The 15,722-nt window shown below is 49.2% G+C and overlaps 1 protein-coding gene across 6 annotated transcripts in view; it reads left to right on the forward strand.

The window, feature by feature from the left end:
* The first annotated feature begins 5,270 nt into the window (after positions 1–5,270).
* Positions 5,271–15,722, forward strand: part of PAX9 (paired box 9) — a 37,405-nt gene continuing 26,953 nt past the window's right edge. For all 6 annotated transcript variants that reach the window (XM_083618875.1, XM_083618876.1, XM_083618877.1 and 3 more), the window contains exons 1-3: positions 5,271–5,574; positions 6,817–7,446; positions 14,586–14,728. In XM_083618875.1, the coding sequence (XP_083475001.1) occupies positions 5,571–5,574; positions 6,817–7,446; positions 14,586–14,728 (777 nt within the window). In that variant the 5' untranslated portion in view covers positions 5,271–5,570. The remainder of the gene's footprint in view (positions 5,575–6,816; positions 7,447–14,585; positions 14,729–15,722) is intronic.

A 15,722-nucleotide genomic window follows, 5' to 3' on the forward strand; every position in this document is an offset into this window, starting at 1 on the left:
TTGCCCCCTCGCCCATATGCCTCCGTTCAGCCACCCCCTGTCTAGTCTCAGTCCAGTAGAGTCTGCTGAGTAGACAGTTGAGACGACGTGATTGGAATTTTTAAGCCCCAACCCCCAGTTACGTTAAGACATTCCCATCCCAAACGTTTTTCACCCGATCCTCTTAGGTGCACTGCAGCCGTTATTCCAATAGGCGCCTAAATCTCCGTAGGATCTGCCAAGGCACGTCTCATTCTGCATTGGATCGGACTGATCATGTTGGATTTGATTTAATTTCTCTTCCCAAACGTGCCTCCTCTCAGCAAAAAATAAATAAAATAAAATCTCGAGGCGGTGGAGGAGAATCCCTGTCGGAATAATCAGGGAAGGATTAACGTGCCAGAGCAATAAACGGGCTGAAATGCAAACATTTCCACTTAGCTGAGTTATGACTCGGGCAATAAATCACCTTGTAATGTACGTATTTAAATACGCCTCCGGTTTGCTGCCCGATCATATCCATGTTTACTCAGAAACAGCTCCCCATTGCGTTCCTAGGTAACTGCCTTTAGGATTGCATCCTGGCTGCTTACGCGCTGAGCCTGCGCCGGTTCATTCTCGCAGGGGATTGATTTCTTTCCCAACTCTACCTAGAGCACTACCATCATCACCACCGAATTAATTATACTACTCAATATATTAATAATGATTTAAGAGTCATTTAGTGCTGAAGCACTTTTTCATCGCAATGAGCACTTTGCAACCCACACACACACATAAGAAAGAGCCTGCTGAATCAGATCAATCGCCCATCTAGTCCAGTGGCCAGTCAGATGCCCGTGGGAAACTCACAAACAGGACCTGAGTGCTAGCCAAGCAAGTCCTACTGAGTTCAATGGAAGTGTTCCTAGTTAATGAGAACAATGGATAGGATCCGGCTGATCTCTCCACCCGCTGGTGGGTCTGGGCTTTTCTGAGTGCCAGGACCAGGAGCTGTACGGTTCAAACCCAACCCACCGGTCTCTGTTCCTCAGTCCCTTTTTGGCCTGAGGTGCCTTGAGCAAGAGCGCTTGCCTGGCTCCTCTGTGGCGGGGAGCCAGGAAAAAGAGGTATCAGTGGATGTGATACTCTCATTCGAATCCCCGAAACCCGCAGTTGCCAGACGGGGACGCCTCGCAACCCAGCAAAAGAGTTTACCCAGAGCTCCGAGGCGCGCACTATTTCGCATCCGTTTTTATGGCACGATTAGATTTGCAGGAAAGGAAACCTTCTGTTCGACCTCCCCAATCCAGCCCCCTCCTTCCTCCTCTTCTGCACCCCCTCCTCTTTTTCTCTTTCTCTACCTCCAATTATTTCATTATTTTGTACCTGAAATTAATCTTTTTGCCAGGCAGGTCAGCGCGATCAACAGGCTGCTGTTTATTATAATGTTTTCATATTCCTCTCGGCTCCCTCGCCCTCGCCCGGCTCACTGTGGATGTGACCTTTGTTATTTCAGCCCACACTCAGCAGTTCAATGGAAACAAGTTGAGCACGTTCACTCCTGATAAACATTATCCTTAAACCACTGGGGACCCGGGCAGAGTAAACGAGCTTTTCCGACAGGACCACATCAGGAACACACATTGAGAAAAAGGAACCGGGAAGCAGGCAGCGATGGAGGGATGGATGGGAGAGGCGGAGTTGGAGCTGCTGTGGCTGGGGGTCGGGGTGGGGGGTCGGGAAGGTATGGACGGACAGGTTGGGTGGGAAAAGAAGACGCCCCAGGGCGAGAGCGGAACGCGCAAAAAGGAATGGAGATGGCCGGAGGACTCGTTTCTAGGACGTCAGAAGAGTGGACGGAATGTGTGGACTAGGGAGACCAGGGTTCAAATCCTCATCCGGCCACTTGGGTGAGCTTGGGCCTCTCAGCCTGATCTACCGCACAGGGTTGTTGTGGGGATTAGATGAAGAGAAACATTGTAAGCCGCCTGGAGCGCCTTGGAAGGAAAGGCGGCATACAAATGTAACAAGCAAACAAACTAATAAAGCTAGAACAAAGCCTCATACATTACTGCCAGCAGAAGGCTCTCGGTTCAGGTTGGGTGGCAGGAACTGCCAGGGATCAGAGGGCCAAATGTTCAAACGGCCGTCAGGTCGGAGGGTCGCTGATCGGAGATGGGTCCCGACGCACGTGAGGTGTTTTCACCAGCGCCATCCCATGCGTGTTTCCTCGGAAATAAGTTCATAGAATCATACAGTCGGAAGGTACCTCAAAGGGCATCTAGTCCAACCCCCGACCGATGCAGGACATCCATTACAATGAGTTAAATGTGAGGCATCCTGCAAAGTAACTGGGCATAGTAGGGGTGCAGTCGTGGGCGAAGCTGTCTACTTCAAGCCTATCACGCCTATTTAGGAAGATTAACGTAGCGATTTGCTTGAAATAAAGGACTGCAACCTCAACTGGAAAGAAGTCCCATTATAAAATCCACTGAACCGCCTTCCGCGATAAAAGTGTTTAGGAGCGGCTGTTACCGATTAAAACTCCAGTCCCAATAACAAGGACTCGCCTCCCCCTTTAAACTGGAATGCCAGGATTTACTCTGGTCGGATCATGAGCTCGCGGGTCCTTGGAAGGAAGTGTCATGAAAATCCACATAAACGCGACGAGGGCTGGGGGAGATCTTTTGTCCAGCTAGCGAGGCTTCACTGGCGCGTGGGTGAAAGAGTTTCACTCTTGGGTAAATTCAGGGGGAGCACTGGAATATCAGCAGCCTGATCTACACACAGGGAAGTTAAAGGGGAACGATTAGGATTTCGAGGTACTTCGGCTGCGATCTTAAATGACAGCAGTGACAGGGCACCTTGAAACAAACAGGGCTTGAAACAACTTGATAGGGTTGAGGTGACTGCCATTGACTAAACATGACAACAGGATTATTATTATTATTATTATTATTATTATTATTATTATTATTATCATCATCATCATCATCACTGGACTTAATTCCACCTCATGAATTTAGGACTGTAGGGACAAGGATATGAAAAAAAGAAGAAAATATGTTCCAGCCCCAGCGTTTCAAGGCAACTAGTTTACGGATCGGGGTGTGCATTCCAATTAAGTCCAACATAGTCCTTTTGCCGGCCCAGGTCTGTCGTTAACTGATAATATTCAGTAGGCTGCAACAGCCTATGCAGATTTCGGTGTTACCCAGAATTCTTCGGCGCTGTTTTGGAAAGCTGCTTAAATTTCGCCAAGAGTCCATTATCCATTAGTTTTATTTTTTTACATTTCAAGCGATATAATTGCCAGTTTCACGAGTCAGCCTGCGTGAGAATGCCCTGTCTACGCTCCACAGAGTTGGCCTCCTTTTTAACCCCAAAGCGGTGGTTGTGGCCCGCTGATCTCCGATCCACACCTCTTATCACTGGGGAAAAGTCTTGTAGCCAAAGGGTGACCGCGCATCTCGGTGGTGTGGGGCTGCCTTCCGTCACGAGGTCTGCATGTCCTCGCTCGGAAGAAATCTCTTTGTTTAGAAGAGTTTGTAAGCGGCCTCAAACCACGTTCCGGAGAATACACGAAACCCCCATTCATTCTTGCACAGAGCAAAGGTTTCAGTGGATATTCTGAGCTTTTGAAAGCACCCGGCCCGGCCCATAACAAGCTCTTTCTTCCACCAACACTGGCCACAAGGCAGCTTCTTTCGCCTCGGGTTTCCACTTGGTACACTCCTGTTTAGGGATTCGACTCAAATTCAAACCCAGACGACCCCGTTTGATGCGGCACTGGGTTTCCAACAGCCTTTATTCGTTCTTTAAAGAAAAGCCTGACCGCTTTGCTCAGCTCCGTTCGGCGATGCCATTTGCAAGCAACGCCGACCAGATTTTCACTGTTCTAGCTGAGTGTTTTCACACGGAGTCGTTAATGGGCCCGATGGTGTTTCTTGGACAAGAAAACCCTTCGCCACCCGATCCTAAAACACGAGAAGGCCCATTTCCTAAAGGACGTGCGTTAGTGATTTTTTTTTTGGGGGGGAAGGGGGGAGTTAAGGAGAAGGTTCCTGCTTAGCAACCGGGCGAAAAAAAATGCCCAGAAAACTCTGCCTTGAGGTTTTTGCGGGTGTTATCTACGCTGCGCGTCAATATTCTGAACATTAGACCTCTCGATTCAGAAGCACCACGGTGCCAGCCAAAACACACATCACAGCCTTTCACATCCACGAATGTGTTGCCGAGCCCAGCTCGCCACAAGCACGGCCAGCACTTTTCTTTCACTTCCTCCAAAATTACTTAAATTTTCACGTAGCGGAGCTACGTTTAAAGACAGGCCAAACGTTTGCAGGAGGGGAACGTTAATGGCCCAGTGACCTTCTCGTTTTAGGACCCTGCAGTTTTAATTTTTTTAAAATAGGTACCTACGGACCTATGGATGCCTAGAGGAAATTGTACCCGCCAGCCAGCAATGCATCATGATCTGCCTGCCTTTGAGCAGTTGTAGCTCTGCTGATTTTTTTCTTCTCGGAGTGCTGTCATAAGGATACTTAGGGGAAGCGACTCCCATAGAAAGCCACTTAGATTAATTGTTCCGGGTTTCAACAAAGAAAAAAAAAGTGTGTGTAGGCAGCTAGATATTAGCTGGGGTGATTTAAGTGCGTAAACGTTAATGTGATAATTTCGTTCATGGAGCCACGAATTCAAAAGTTACTGTTTTTTCTTTCCATGTGTAGAAAATGGGACCCGCTGACTCCCCACTTTCTGTTGCCATTTGATCACTGTATTAATACTTTTCCTTAGACAGACGTCCGTAGCTCTTTTTAAATTATCGACACTTTCCTAGAACGCATAACCAATTTCTTACAAAAGAAGAATACTTTCTTGTGCGGGGTGTGGGGTGTGGGAGGGGAAACGTTCTGATTTTTGAAACATTACTTTGCCCGCAAATGTAGAAGGAAAAAAATTGCATTATTAGCAACCACTGAAAATCTGCAGGCTTTGGACGGCAAAAGGTGGACCCTCTCTAATGAAAACTATATAGTCTTGAGCTGCTTACCCGTCTCATTAATGCATCTGGCACATTCCGGCATTAGTTTCCTCGCTAATGCGCAGCTATCGCGCACCTATTGCGAGCTGCCCCTGCGCCGGGAACCCAGGTGCTGATCCAAGCCCGCCTGCGAAAGCGAACGGAAGGCCCTTCCAGGGCGAGCATGTCTGTCACCCTCCTCTGCCAATGAGAGGGCCCGTTCTCCTTTAGGTCCGCCCTTGGCGGGGGCGTTCCCCTGCTGAGTGATAGCCTGAGCCGCCCCGGCCAGCCCAGCCCAGCCCACGTTGCTGCGAGATTGAAATGCAGAACTTAAGTCTCCTGTCTCAGGAAAGTGACTTCCTCGGGGTTCCTTTCCTTGACACCGTCGCCGGCTCGCGTGGTGGAAATCGGAGGCAGCCGCCGGGGCCTCCTCCTCCTCCTCCTCCAGCGCGCACTGCGCCAGGCCGGCCAAGGCGCACTCGGTCGCCTCGTTTCCTTGGGGGATCTTGAAAAACCCAAAAAAGCAAAAGCAAAAGCAACCCCCACCACACGTCTCTCCCGCTCCGCGGTTGCCCTGACTCGAGCCATGGGTAAGTTGGGCCGGGGAAGGAGAAGGCAGGAGGGTGCGGGGCTGGCGAGGCAGGAGCTGGCAGCAGCGCCTTCTCGACTTCGCTCTTGTTCCTACAAGTTGGAGGGACGCGCGAAGGATCAGCAGCCTCAGCCGCAGCGGGCGATCCTAATCAGGCTGGGCTTGTAATTTGGGGCTCGCCCGGAGGGAGGCAGATAGCTCGGGCGCCTCCTCCCCGAGGTGCCCTCTTTCCGTGCGTTTCGCCCTTAGCTTTAAGCTACTTGTATTTCTGAGGGAATGTCCCAAGCGCTGCTGGCTTAGGAGAGGAGCTCCCGCAGCTCTCGCTAGCTTCTCGCCGCTGCCTCGCCAGCATTTCCCAGAACTTAAATTTTCCAGGCTGAACCAGATAATTTTAATCATACTCTTAAAAAAAAACAAAAACCCCCAGAGAGAGGGGAGGAACAGGAAGGGGGGCAGAAATTAGTGGTCGACAACCACCCTTTCGTTTTGTTTATTCGCGTCTGGATCTGCATTCAAGAGCGCAATTCTAACTGTGTCTACTCAGAAGCAAGCGCTCTTGTCGCTAAAGGGGGCTTACTCCCAGGTGAGTGGGTGAAATTGCAGCCCGGGTCCCGTTTCAACAGGACTTGCTTCCAAGTAACGCCTCGGTGCGAACTTTCTCACCCCCTCCCGTCCCGCCTCATTGCAAAACGGTGGTTTCCACATAAGTGACTCCCTCTCAAGCCTGGGTCTTTTAGGATCGCGGCCCGCGCTGCTGCTGCGCCCGTTCCAGAGCTGCAGGCGGATGCTTTAGGATGGAGATTCGTGAGGAGATTGCCCTCCTCAAAAATAGCATTTTCTCCGGACGGATGGGCCACCGCGGTCCGAAAAGAGTTTTTTTGTTTTTTTGGCAGCCCGAGCCGAAACCTTGGAAGGAAAGCCCCGCTCACTTCAGGGGGCCTTACTCCCAGGGAAGCAGGCCTAGGATTGTGACCATTTCCCGCGGGCCTCGCTTCTTGCCAAGGCCGGTGACCCGGGGTACCTCGAGGGAGAAGCGAGGCCTGGCTCTGCGCGGAATCTGCTTCCAGCTCCGTGGCGCGCTCGGCCCGATCCCTGGGAATGCAGCTGCGCGCTTGCAGTCACAGGGCGGCTTCCTCCTCCCAAGTAAACGGGTCCAGGCTAGAAATGGGTTGGGGGGGGCGTCGGGGCTGCGCTTGTTCCCCCGAGCGAGTCCTATGTGCGGTGCGTGTGCTTCTCCCCACAGAGCCAGCCTTCGGGGAGGTGAACCAGCTCGGCGGGGTTTTCGTCAACGGGCGCCCGTTGCCCAACGCTATCCGGCTCCGCATTGTGGAACTAGCCCAGCTGGGCATCCGGCCGTGCGACATCAGCCGGCAGCTGCGCGTCTCGCACGGCTGTGTCAGCAAGATCCTGGCGCGCTACAACGAGACGGGCTCCATCTTACCGGGGGCCATCGGGGGCAGCAAGCCCCGGGTCACCACGCCCACGGTGGTGAAGCATATCCGGACCTACAAACAAAGGGACCCCGGCATCTTCGCCTGGGAGATCCGAGACCGGCTGCTGGCCGACGGCGTGTGCGACAAGTACAACGTGCCCTCGGTCAGCTCCATCAGCCGCATCCTGCGCAACAAGATCGGCAACCTCTCGCAGCAGAGCCACTACGACTCCTACAAGCAGCACCAGGCGGCCCCGCAGCCCGCCCTACCTTACAACCACATCTACTCGTACCCCAGCCCCATCGCGGCGGCGGCGGGGGCCAAGGTGCCCACCCCGCCCGGGGTGCCCACCATCCACAGCGCTGTCCATATGCCTCGCACGTGGCCCTCCTCCCACTCCGTCACCGACATCTTAGGAATCAGGTCCATCACCGACCAAGGTAAGCGCTCCTGGAGACCTCGGGTGATTAGGGCAGGAAGTGGCAAGCCAAACCGAAGGAGGAACCCCCTGAGCTCCTCCCCCAGAGGGCCCAGGGCCTACTTGTGGGGTGATGTGGAGTGGGGTGGGTTCATCTATTTACAAGTTAGAAGATCTCCTCGGTACCAAATCCTGCCAATGTTACCTTGGCGACGGTGTAAATTGAAATAGAAATCCTTGATGACTTTGCCCAAGATAAAAGCTACAGATAACCCCCCTGCGGATGAAGTCCCCTGAACCTCTAGCTAGCACATCTACTTTGAAATAATCTTCATCTTACTTGGTGGGAATTTCAGCTTCCCAGATGACCTTTGGCTGATGCTTTGGGTATATCTCCTAAATGGCCCATTTCAATTTAAGCAGAAATAATATTTTTATTATTTGTATCCAGCCTATTTGACTGGGTTGTATATATTTGCAAAGTACCTCAAACTAATTTGAGCTAACAAAAATCAAATGCGTTAAAACAAATATGTTGTGTTTCTGTGTGGACACACACAATTTCAATTTATTTTAAATTACCTAGTTCCAAATTTAAATAGAACCCAGTTTGCTTAAATCTATGGCACATTTACTTTGGAGTAACTTCCATTAAGCTTAGTTTAACTTGCTTATGAGTAAACATGCACAGGATTGGCCTATTCAGAGACCACATTAGGCTGCATTCCTACATATGCTTACTTGGGATTAAGTGCCATTGAGCATAGTAGGATTTATTTCTCAATAAACAATCCTGCATCTCATTTTTTAGACTGGGCTGCAGCTATGTGTTTGTGATATGGCACTCAAGCCTATCTGCATATTTGAAGATATGTTTGCTAATGTTATATGGCACTATATTGGAAAGCCTAGTTTGTGTAACTCCTGCCTTACAAGTATACCTCTTAATAAATATAACATAATACAACCTATTTTCAGATGGCTAGCCATATTAATCTGCCCCAGCAAAAGCAACCGTCTTGTGACATCTTTTAAAAATTTAATATGGCCTAAGTTTATACCATAATAAATTTGTTAGCCTTTAAGGTGTCACAATCCTCTTTGCTGTTATTATATACCTGGTAGTAATAGTTATATAAACATATGAGGGTGTTAAAACGATAAAGAATCCTGTGGTGTTCTAAAAACAATTTTATTGTGCCATTATGTTTCTGTAGACTATCGCTGACTTTCTCAAATGCTTAAATGTCACCTTCAGTTTGGCAGAAAGGTAGCAAATGGTGTGTGAGATTATACATATTTTAATATATCCTAAAAATCTAAATGCCTATGATATAGATGAATAATGCACAAGCAAAGCAATAGGCAAGCATGCAAAAAAGAGAGAGAAGCTATCAGGTATATTTGCTTTTTTCCCCTGCCAGGCCTTCTTTGTGCCTGTTTGCTTTCATGTCAGGGATCCTACAGGAAAGGCATCTCCTTGAAATTGCAGGCAAATCCACCACCAGTTTTCGCAATCAGACCAAATTTGCTCAGACAGGAAGTTCAAATGTCACCTAATTGCTTTCGTTCTTCTGCTTCACTTTGTTTTCCTCCAAAGCGGTGGTCCAGAAAACTGAAACTACCGATGTTTAACTAGCATTTAGCCCCTTCCAAAGAACTGCTGCTCGGCTCGCTTTTCCTTACTTTGCTCCAGAAATCGAAACCTTGCCGTTACAAAAAGGCAAGAGCGATTGAACCGAACAGTGAAACACTCAAACTAAACACACGGCATCAGATACTTGCCCACCATCTCAAAATGTGATGCTACACAAACAGTCTCGCTAGGGGGGTCTCATAGGTTTTAATGGGGCCAAGTCCCCCCCCAAAGTGTCTGTAAATCTAGTCAACTCCTCCCGATAATCTAACTCCCCCCTCATCAATTCTACCTATTTTCATCACTAAACACTATTATTTAGATTGTGGCTGCTGTATGATTTGGCAAAAAAATAATTTAAAAACCATGTTTATAAAATATTCAGGGTTTTTTTTAAAAAAAATCACACTGCTTCGCATGCTGAGGGCAGAAATAATAATAATAATAATAATAATAATAATAATAATAATAATAATAGCTAAACATTAGGTTCTAACTTTTCCTAGCTCACTTTTAAGATTCCAGTTGGAATTTCTGCAGGAAAATAAATGCTGCCAGTCCTTAAAAAATTACAATGCATTTTCCAGGGAGGGGGGAAGATTTGCAAATGCTAATTGTGCCCCTATGGGTGGGTGTTGGGGAAAGAGAAGTTGCTGCACGAGAGCGATACGCGAATTGGCGTGTATTTCCTCCTTTTCTTAGAGCCCTAGTGGCCAAGGCCTCCTACCTAGGGAGCCGGGCAAGCGGGTGGGATCTGAATGACAAGGAGGCTTTTCCATCCCGTCTCCTGGCCTCCTCCGCTCCCTCCCCTTCCCCTTCCCCGCTCCGGTTTGCGGAGCTGCCTCTGAGGGCGCTTTGCCCTTGATTTATAGGATAAGCTGACCTTGCTGACACGGAAAGGAAGCCCCTATTCATGGGAAAGTGAGAGATCAGCAGAACAGGGAGCTCGCAGAGACAGCTCGCTTTTTTAAGACAACCTTCGACGTGCGCCAGCGCGAGGAAGGGAAGAGACCAGCGGCTGGGGGCTCCCCTCTTTCGTCCCGGAGAGGAGCCCCCCCCCCGCGTCCTTGTTGCGAGGGCCTCCTCTATGTCCCTGCCGAGCACCCGTAGCATTTCCTTCGCCCTTTAGGGCATCCACCGAGTTTCCAACAGCCTCTTGATGGCAGGAGTTCATAAAATAAAAACCCCAAGTGTTTGCGCTTAAATGGTTCTGTTTGCACCCTAAATGCCCTGGCTTAACCGGCTTGTGGATCCCATCGAAGGCTCGCTGCGTTTGTCAGCTTTCCCTGATGGATTCGAATTAAGATTCGGTTGAAATCTATGGGACTTGCCCCCAATCAGTCCTATCTTAGGATCGAAGTGTTCTCGCCCCTAAATGCTTACGGGTTTTTGCTTGGAAGGAAGTCAGCTGGCCCCATGGATTTCAAAGGCACTTGCTTCATGGCAAAAGAGACGGGGATCATAGTCACATCTGGAAGTAGGCTCTAATATTGAATCAAGTTTAGGATAGAGACACGCAAACATTCAGTTTTCTGGTTGCAACCGCGCAGCTTTCAAATAGTGCAATCCTGTACCCGTCGACTCTGAAGTAAGTCCTATTGAGCTCAGTGGGGGTTGCCTCCTCCATCCGTAACAGGATATAGGTTGCAAGCTAAATATTTCCAACAAATAATTAAAAAAAAACCTTCCGTAGTAATTTGCGAGTTAGTTTTCATTATGCATCTCCTGCCGTAAAATGTGACACTATTCCATCAAATCGACCTTGAAAATAATTATGTCAAAGATACTTATCACTACGCAGGGGCTGTCAGCAAGAGAGGATGATGGGTGACTTTCAACAACTGCGGAGTTTTTCTTAATCCAGTTAGGCCCAAATAATTTCCTTCCTTTGTGTTAGGATGGAATAACTGGGCGCTGGAGTTTGAGGGGGTGGGGTTCGCTGAAAACAGTGTGGAAGGTGGAATAGAATGTCAGACCTGCCCGTCCACATGTACCTTAAATACGTCTACTTGGAAGTAAACACTTGTTAATTCAAGGGCGCTTAAACGCTGCGCAGAACAAGATTGGAATCCAATTGTTTGGAACGCTCCAAATGCATTTCCGTTCCTTATTTGAACGTTTTAAATTCAACCCAGTCTCGAACTCAGTGACATTTACCTCTTAATAGACAGGTATGCGATGTCGCTGTAAGACTTCAATCCACCCATGGAGCCAGTAAATACAATTGGGGTACTCTGGAGGAAGTGGATTCAGGCGTAAAACCAGAATATGTGCTAAAATGACGTCATACTGCCCTGTAACACCCCCCCCAATTCTCTGATATTAAATATATTGCCTATTATCGATTACCGTTTATTCATGGAAGTGAGTGACTGGAATGAATGGCCACTTCTAGTTCTCTCTGTTATAAGTGGTAGCCTTTGAGGCTGGGGAAGTCCAAAAATAGGTAGCTTTTTTCTTTTTCTCTCTTTTTATGAATTGTGTTTATCAGGCTGTTGGAAACTCGGTGGCTAGAAACGCGTTTAGGATGGGACTTAAAAGGCAAACAGAATTATACGGTCCCGGACAGGGACATAACAAGGCGACCCAAATCACAAGTCACAAGTGTTAGGAGGAAAGACCTTCCATCAGATTAAGCGGAAATTTAACACAATTCATTAATTCTGCAGGTGTTCGTGGTGGTTTGTCCTTTTGCGATTAATTAAATGAGAATTAGTTTGTGTGTGAAGTATGAAGTTAAGCTTAGCTTCCTGGTGGACAAAGCTACTGGTCATTTGCATGGCTTTCTCCTTTGGTAGGCCCATACAGGCTGAAAAAGTTTGGAGGAGACTTTGATTCGTGTGTTTGTATCTATGTATCTAGCGCATCTAATGTTTGCACAACTATAGTCAAACACAGACTCTAGTCAAACTACAGTCAAATTTCCTTCCAGAAGTATTAACGTAGATTTATTTTTATTTTTTTAAAAAGAAGCAGCCACAGCAAATACCCTTTTACGAGCTAAAATTACCCCACCCCTTTAAACTTAATATACCCCTATGCTCAGCTGAATATCTGTGTTACTTTGATTTCACTGGAACTTGCTTGTGGTTCAGAATATTATTAGGATCGCAGCTTCTCTGTATCAGGGACATTAACTGCGATCTCCAGCAAAGGAAGGCAGACAGGTTTTTCAGTGTTGGTTTGTGGGAGCTCAGAGCTCTCTCCTTTCTAACATGGTAAAGCTGAAATCGTAAACACGTTTGCTGGCGAGTAAGCGCGCTTGACCACAGAGGGGCTTACTTCCGAGGAAACACATTCCTCGGCGGTGAGTCCTACTGGGAGACATGTGCATCCTGCTCCTTTATACGTTTATTCAGAAATAAGTACTTATAAATAGCTGTTTATCGGACCGTAGGATTGGGGTTTCAGTTACTTGAACTTTAAAAGAAGGAGCAAAAGTTTCCAGCTTGCAGGCTGTGGAAACGCACTAGGCAGGGAGGAGATGGGCTGGCTTCAGCCTGTTTTATTTACTTCCTTACAGCGCAGTTACACGCGTGTCTCCTTAGAAGTAAGCGCCATTGAGTCCAATGGGACTTAGTCTCAGGCGAGCGTGTCCAGGTCTGCAGCCACTTCCTCGAACCCCTCGTGGTTGTACTTTACCCGTGCAAAACCAGGATCTCTTCACAGCGAAGGCAATAAATAGCCTCCGTTAAGTGATCCCGAGTTTGCGCTGTTGCTCAACAATTTCAGAAGCCTCTTCCTCGCCAGGTCAGCTGGCGGTCCACCGTCTCTTGGAATCATTCAAGGAGCCAGGAGGCGGGAAGCTGGGTTTGCACCAAGGGACTCCGCTCGGCCTGCCGCCCCCGCACCCCGAATATACTTTAACTGCGGGGGAGGGAGAGAAGGAACGAGACCCTCGAAAAATAAGAAGACTCCGGGACGGGCGGGGTGTGCGCGGCGCATTATGAGCCTGCGTTAAAACCACAGCTTGAAATAGCGTTCGCTGTTTGTTGACGGGCAAAGCCTGGCAGATACCGACTGAGGTGTCACCAGAAGCTTGCGATGCGAAGAGAGGTCCCACGTTTTCCCAAGTCGGGGCCTCCTGTTGCTTTCATTTTCATTCCTTTTTTCCATTTATTTCTTTGGTAATGGTCATGTTGGATGGTGGTGAGAGAAGCGATCTAGCGCCTGGCTTGGCTGATTTACTAAGGCTTAATAGGCTGAATCCCTTGATTTAAACAGAGGCCTCCGCTGGAGCAGACTTGCTCTGGGATGTGGATCCCGTCGGTTGCGATGGCACCGCAGTCCTTAAAACCAGGTTCCAGGCTCGAGCGAGATCCAGCGCCTGGGAAGTACCGCTGTGGAAATCATATAAACCCAGCGGAGGCGGTATACTAGTGTCGCCTCGGCAAACTTACTCCCGAGTAAGCCTCGCTGGACTCGGTGGGACTCGCTTCCGAGTCAACGTGCGTGGGATCCTGGCTGCAGGGCTGCTGCAACCCTAAACCCATTTAGTTGGGAATGAAACGTCATGGGATTTACTTCAAAGTAAACATTTTTAGTCTCGGGCTGCCCACGGGGCTTGAAGAGCCGTTGTAATCGAGACGGCTGATTTCCGACTACCCGAAACCTTAAATCCTAGGCGCATTAAATAGAAACAAATACCACTGATTTGAACGATTTCAAGCAAATTTGATTAGTTTCACGACTTTTCCTCCCAAGGAGGGGGGGGGGGAACGGTTTCAGGCTGGGGGAAATGAAGATCTGGGAACAAATGGCACGGAAACCCCCAGCCCGCCTCCATTAGGAAGGAGGTTTCCAAGCCCCGTTGATTGCAAAAAAAGGGGGGTTTAGCACCCAAGGAAGGGCGTCCATGAGGAACAGGGAGCCAAAATTGCCGCCCCCTCGATGCACCAACTTAGCAACAAGTTCCATTTGGGGTCACCTGCATATTCCTGCATTGCAGCGGGCTGGACTAGATGACTCGGGGGGGCCCCTTCCAGCTCTACAGTGCCATGATTCCATGGAGAGGCGATCGGGACTTGCTTCCGAGTCAGGGCGGTCAGGCACTAGGGTCAGTCGCCCTTTCCCTTGCCCCGGGAGACCTTGGCTAACGAGGCGCAAGTAAATGAGGGTTTTCACGGCGGGGGGGGGGAGGAAGGAGCGGGGCCCCGAGTCTCTGGTGGAGATGCAAACCCCAGCCGGCCATGGGCGTAGCCAGGATTTATTGGGGGGGGGGGGAGGACATCCACCTGTCAACATCCTCTGACTGGCTCAGTCTAGCAGATTCGGAATGAAATGTCTCAGCCACAGTTGTTTTAAATTTCTTTTGACCCCAAGCGCTAAAATAATAATAATAATAATGTGTCAAAATCTTTTTACAATTTCTTGATTGTGGGGTGGCGGACAGCTGCCCCCCCTGTCCCTCCCTGGCTATGCCCCTCGCACCCGGCCCTCCCTTGCGCACGAGTCTGCATCCTCGGGACCCCGATCCGAGGCCGGCGCCCCTCGCTGACGCTCCTTTGCCCTGTCTTTGCCCGCAGTAAGCGACAGCTCGCCCTATCACAGCCCCAAGGTGGAAGAATGGAGCAGCCTGAGCAGAAGCGGCTTCGCGGCCACAGCGCAGCACGTCGCGGTGAACGGGCTGGACAAGAGCTCCATGGAGCCCGAGGCCAAGTACAGCCAGGTAAAAAGCCAGTGCCGGTTGCCTAGAAGAAGGGCTGGCGAGCGGGGGGGGGGGGAGGGCAGGCCTGGCCATGCCTACTTCCAAGTAAGCCCTCCTGAATCCAGTGGGGCTTATTCCGAGGTAAGTGTGACTAGGGTTTATTGGCTTTCTTTTCCTCCCTGTGCCATATTCCAGTTGAGTTCCAATATACTTACTCAGCAGAATCATTTTTTAACTTCCAATAAAGAGAGAAACGTTTTCAAACTGGAACACACAGTGATCTGGATTACGGTTCCGCATGAAAGCCAAAACAAGCTGCCTTCTAGCATGGGCGTAGACAGGATTTTTGTGGGTGGGGGGGAGGCCTTTTTTTAGAGGGGCAGAACCTGTTAACTATGCATTTATTTTTATTTTTATTGATGGGGGGTCAGCTCCCCCTCTCTGCCCCCCATTGGCTACGCCCATGCCTTCTAGTAAAGCCAAGATCCAATGAATTGCTTTAAGTCAATCTTCCAACACACACCTATTTTGGGGTGGGGTGTTTGTGTGTGTATGACCCTCCTCTCCACACCACCCCCTTTTGGGGATGATATTGGCGTATCAAAAATAGTACGTAGCAGCAGAAATTCAGGATGGTCCTGCCCGAATCCTGTGCACGCTTCCTTTGTCTTCAGCAAAGCCAGGACCCACAGGAGAGAGTTTGGCTGGAAATATATTCCGGAAGCAGCCTCAGCTCCCATACTCAGTTACTTGAACTTCATTCCCATTGAAATCGATGAGGCTTAAGTGAAGTCATGACTAACTTGCCCCATTGATTTCATTGGGCAAACTAAGCAAATTAGGAGTTAGGCCCAATGAACTCAATAGGACTGCTAAGTAGACATACACAAGATCATAGGATCGCACTGTTTGTCCTGTTCCAGTCCAGAGTAAACCTGATTATATGTGTTGGAAGCCACCCAGAGTGGCTGGGGAAACCCAGCCAGATGGGCCGGGTACAGATAATAATAAATTT

Source organism: Podarcis filfolensis, assembly GCF_964270895.1.
Source record: "Podarcis filfolensis genome assembly, chromosome: 1".
In the NCBI taxonomy this organism is placed as follows: Eukaryota; Metazoa; Chordata; class Lepidosauria; order Squamata; family Lacertidae; genus Podarcis; species Podarcis filfolensis.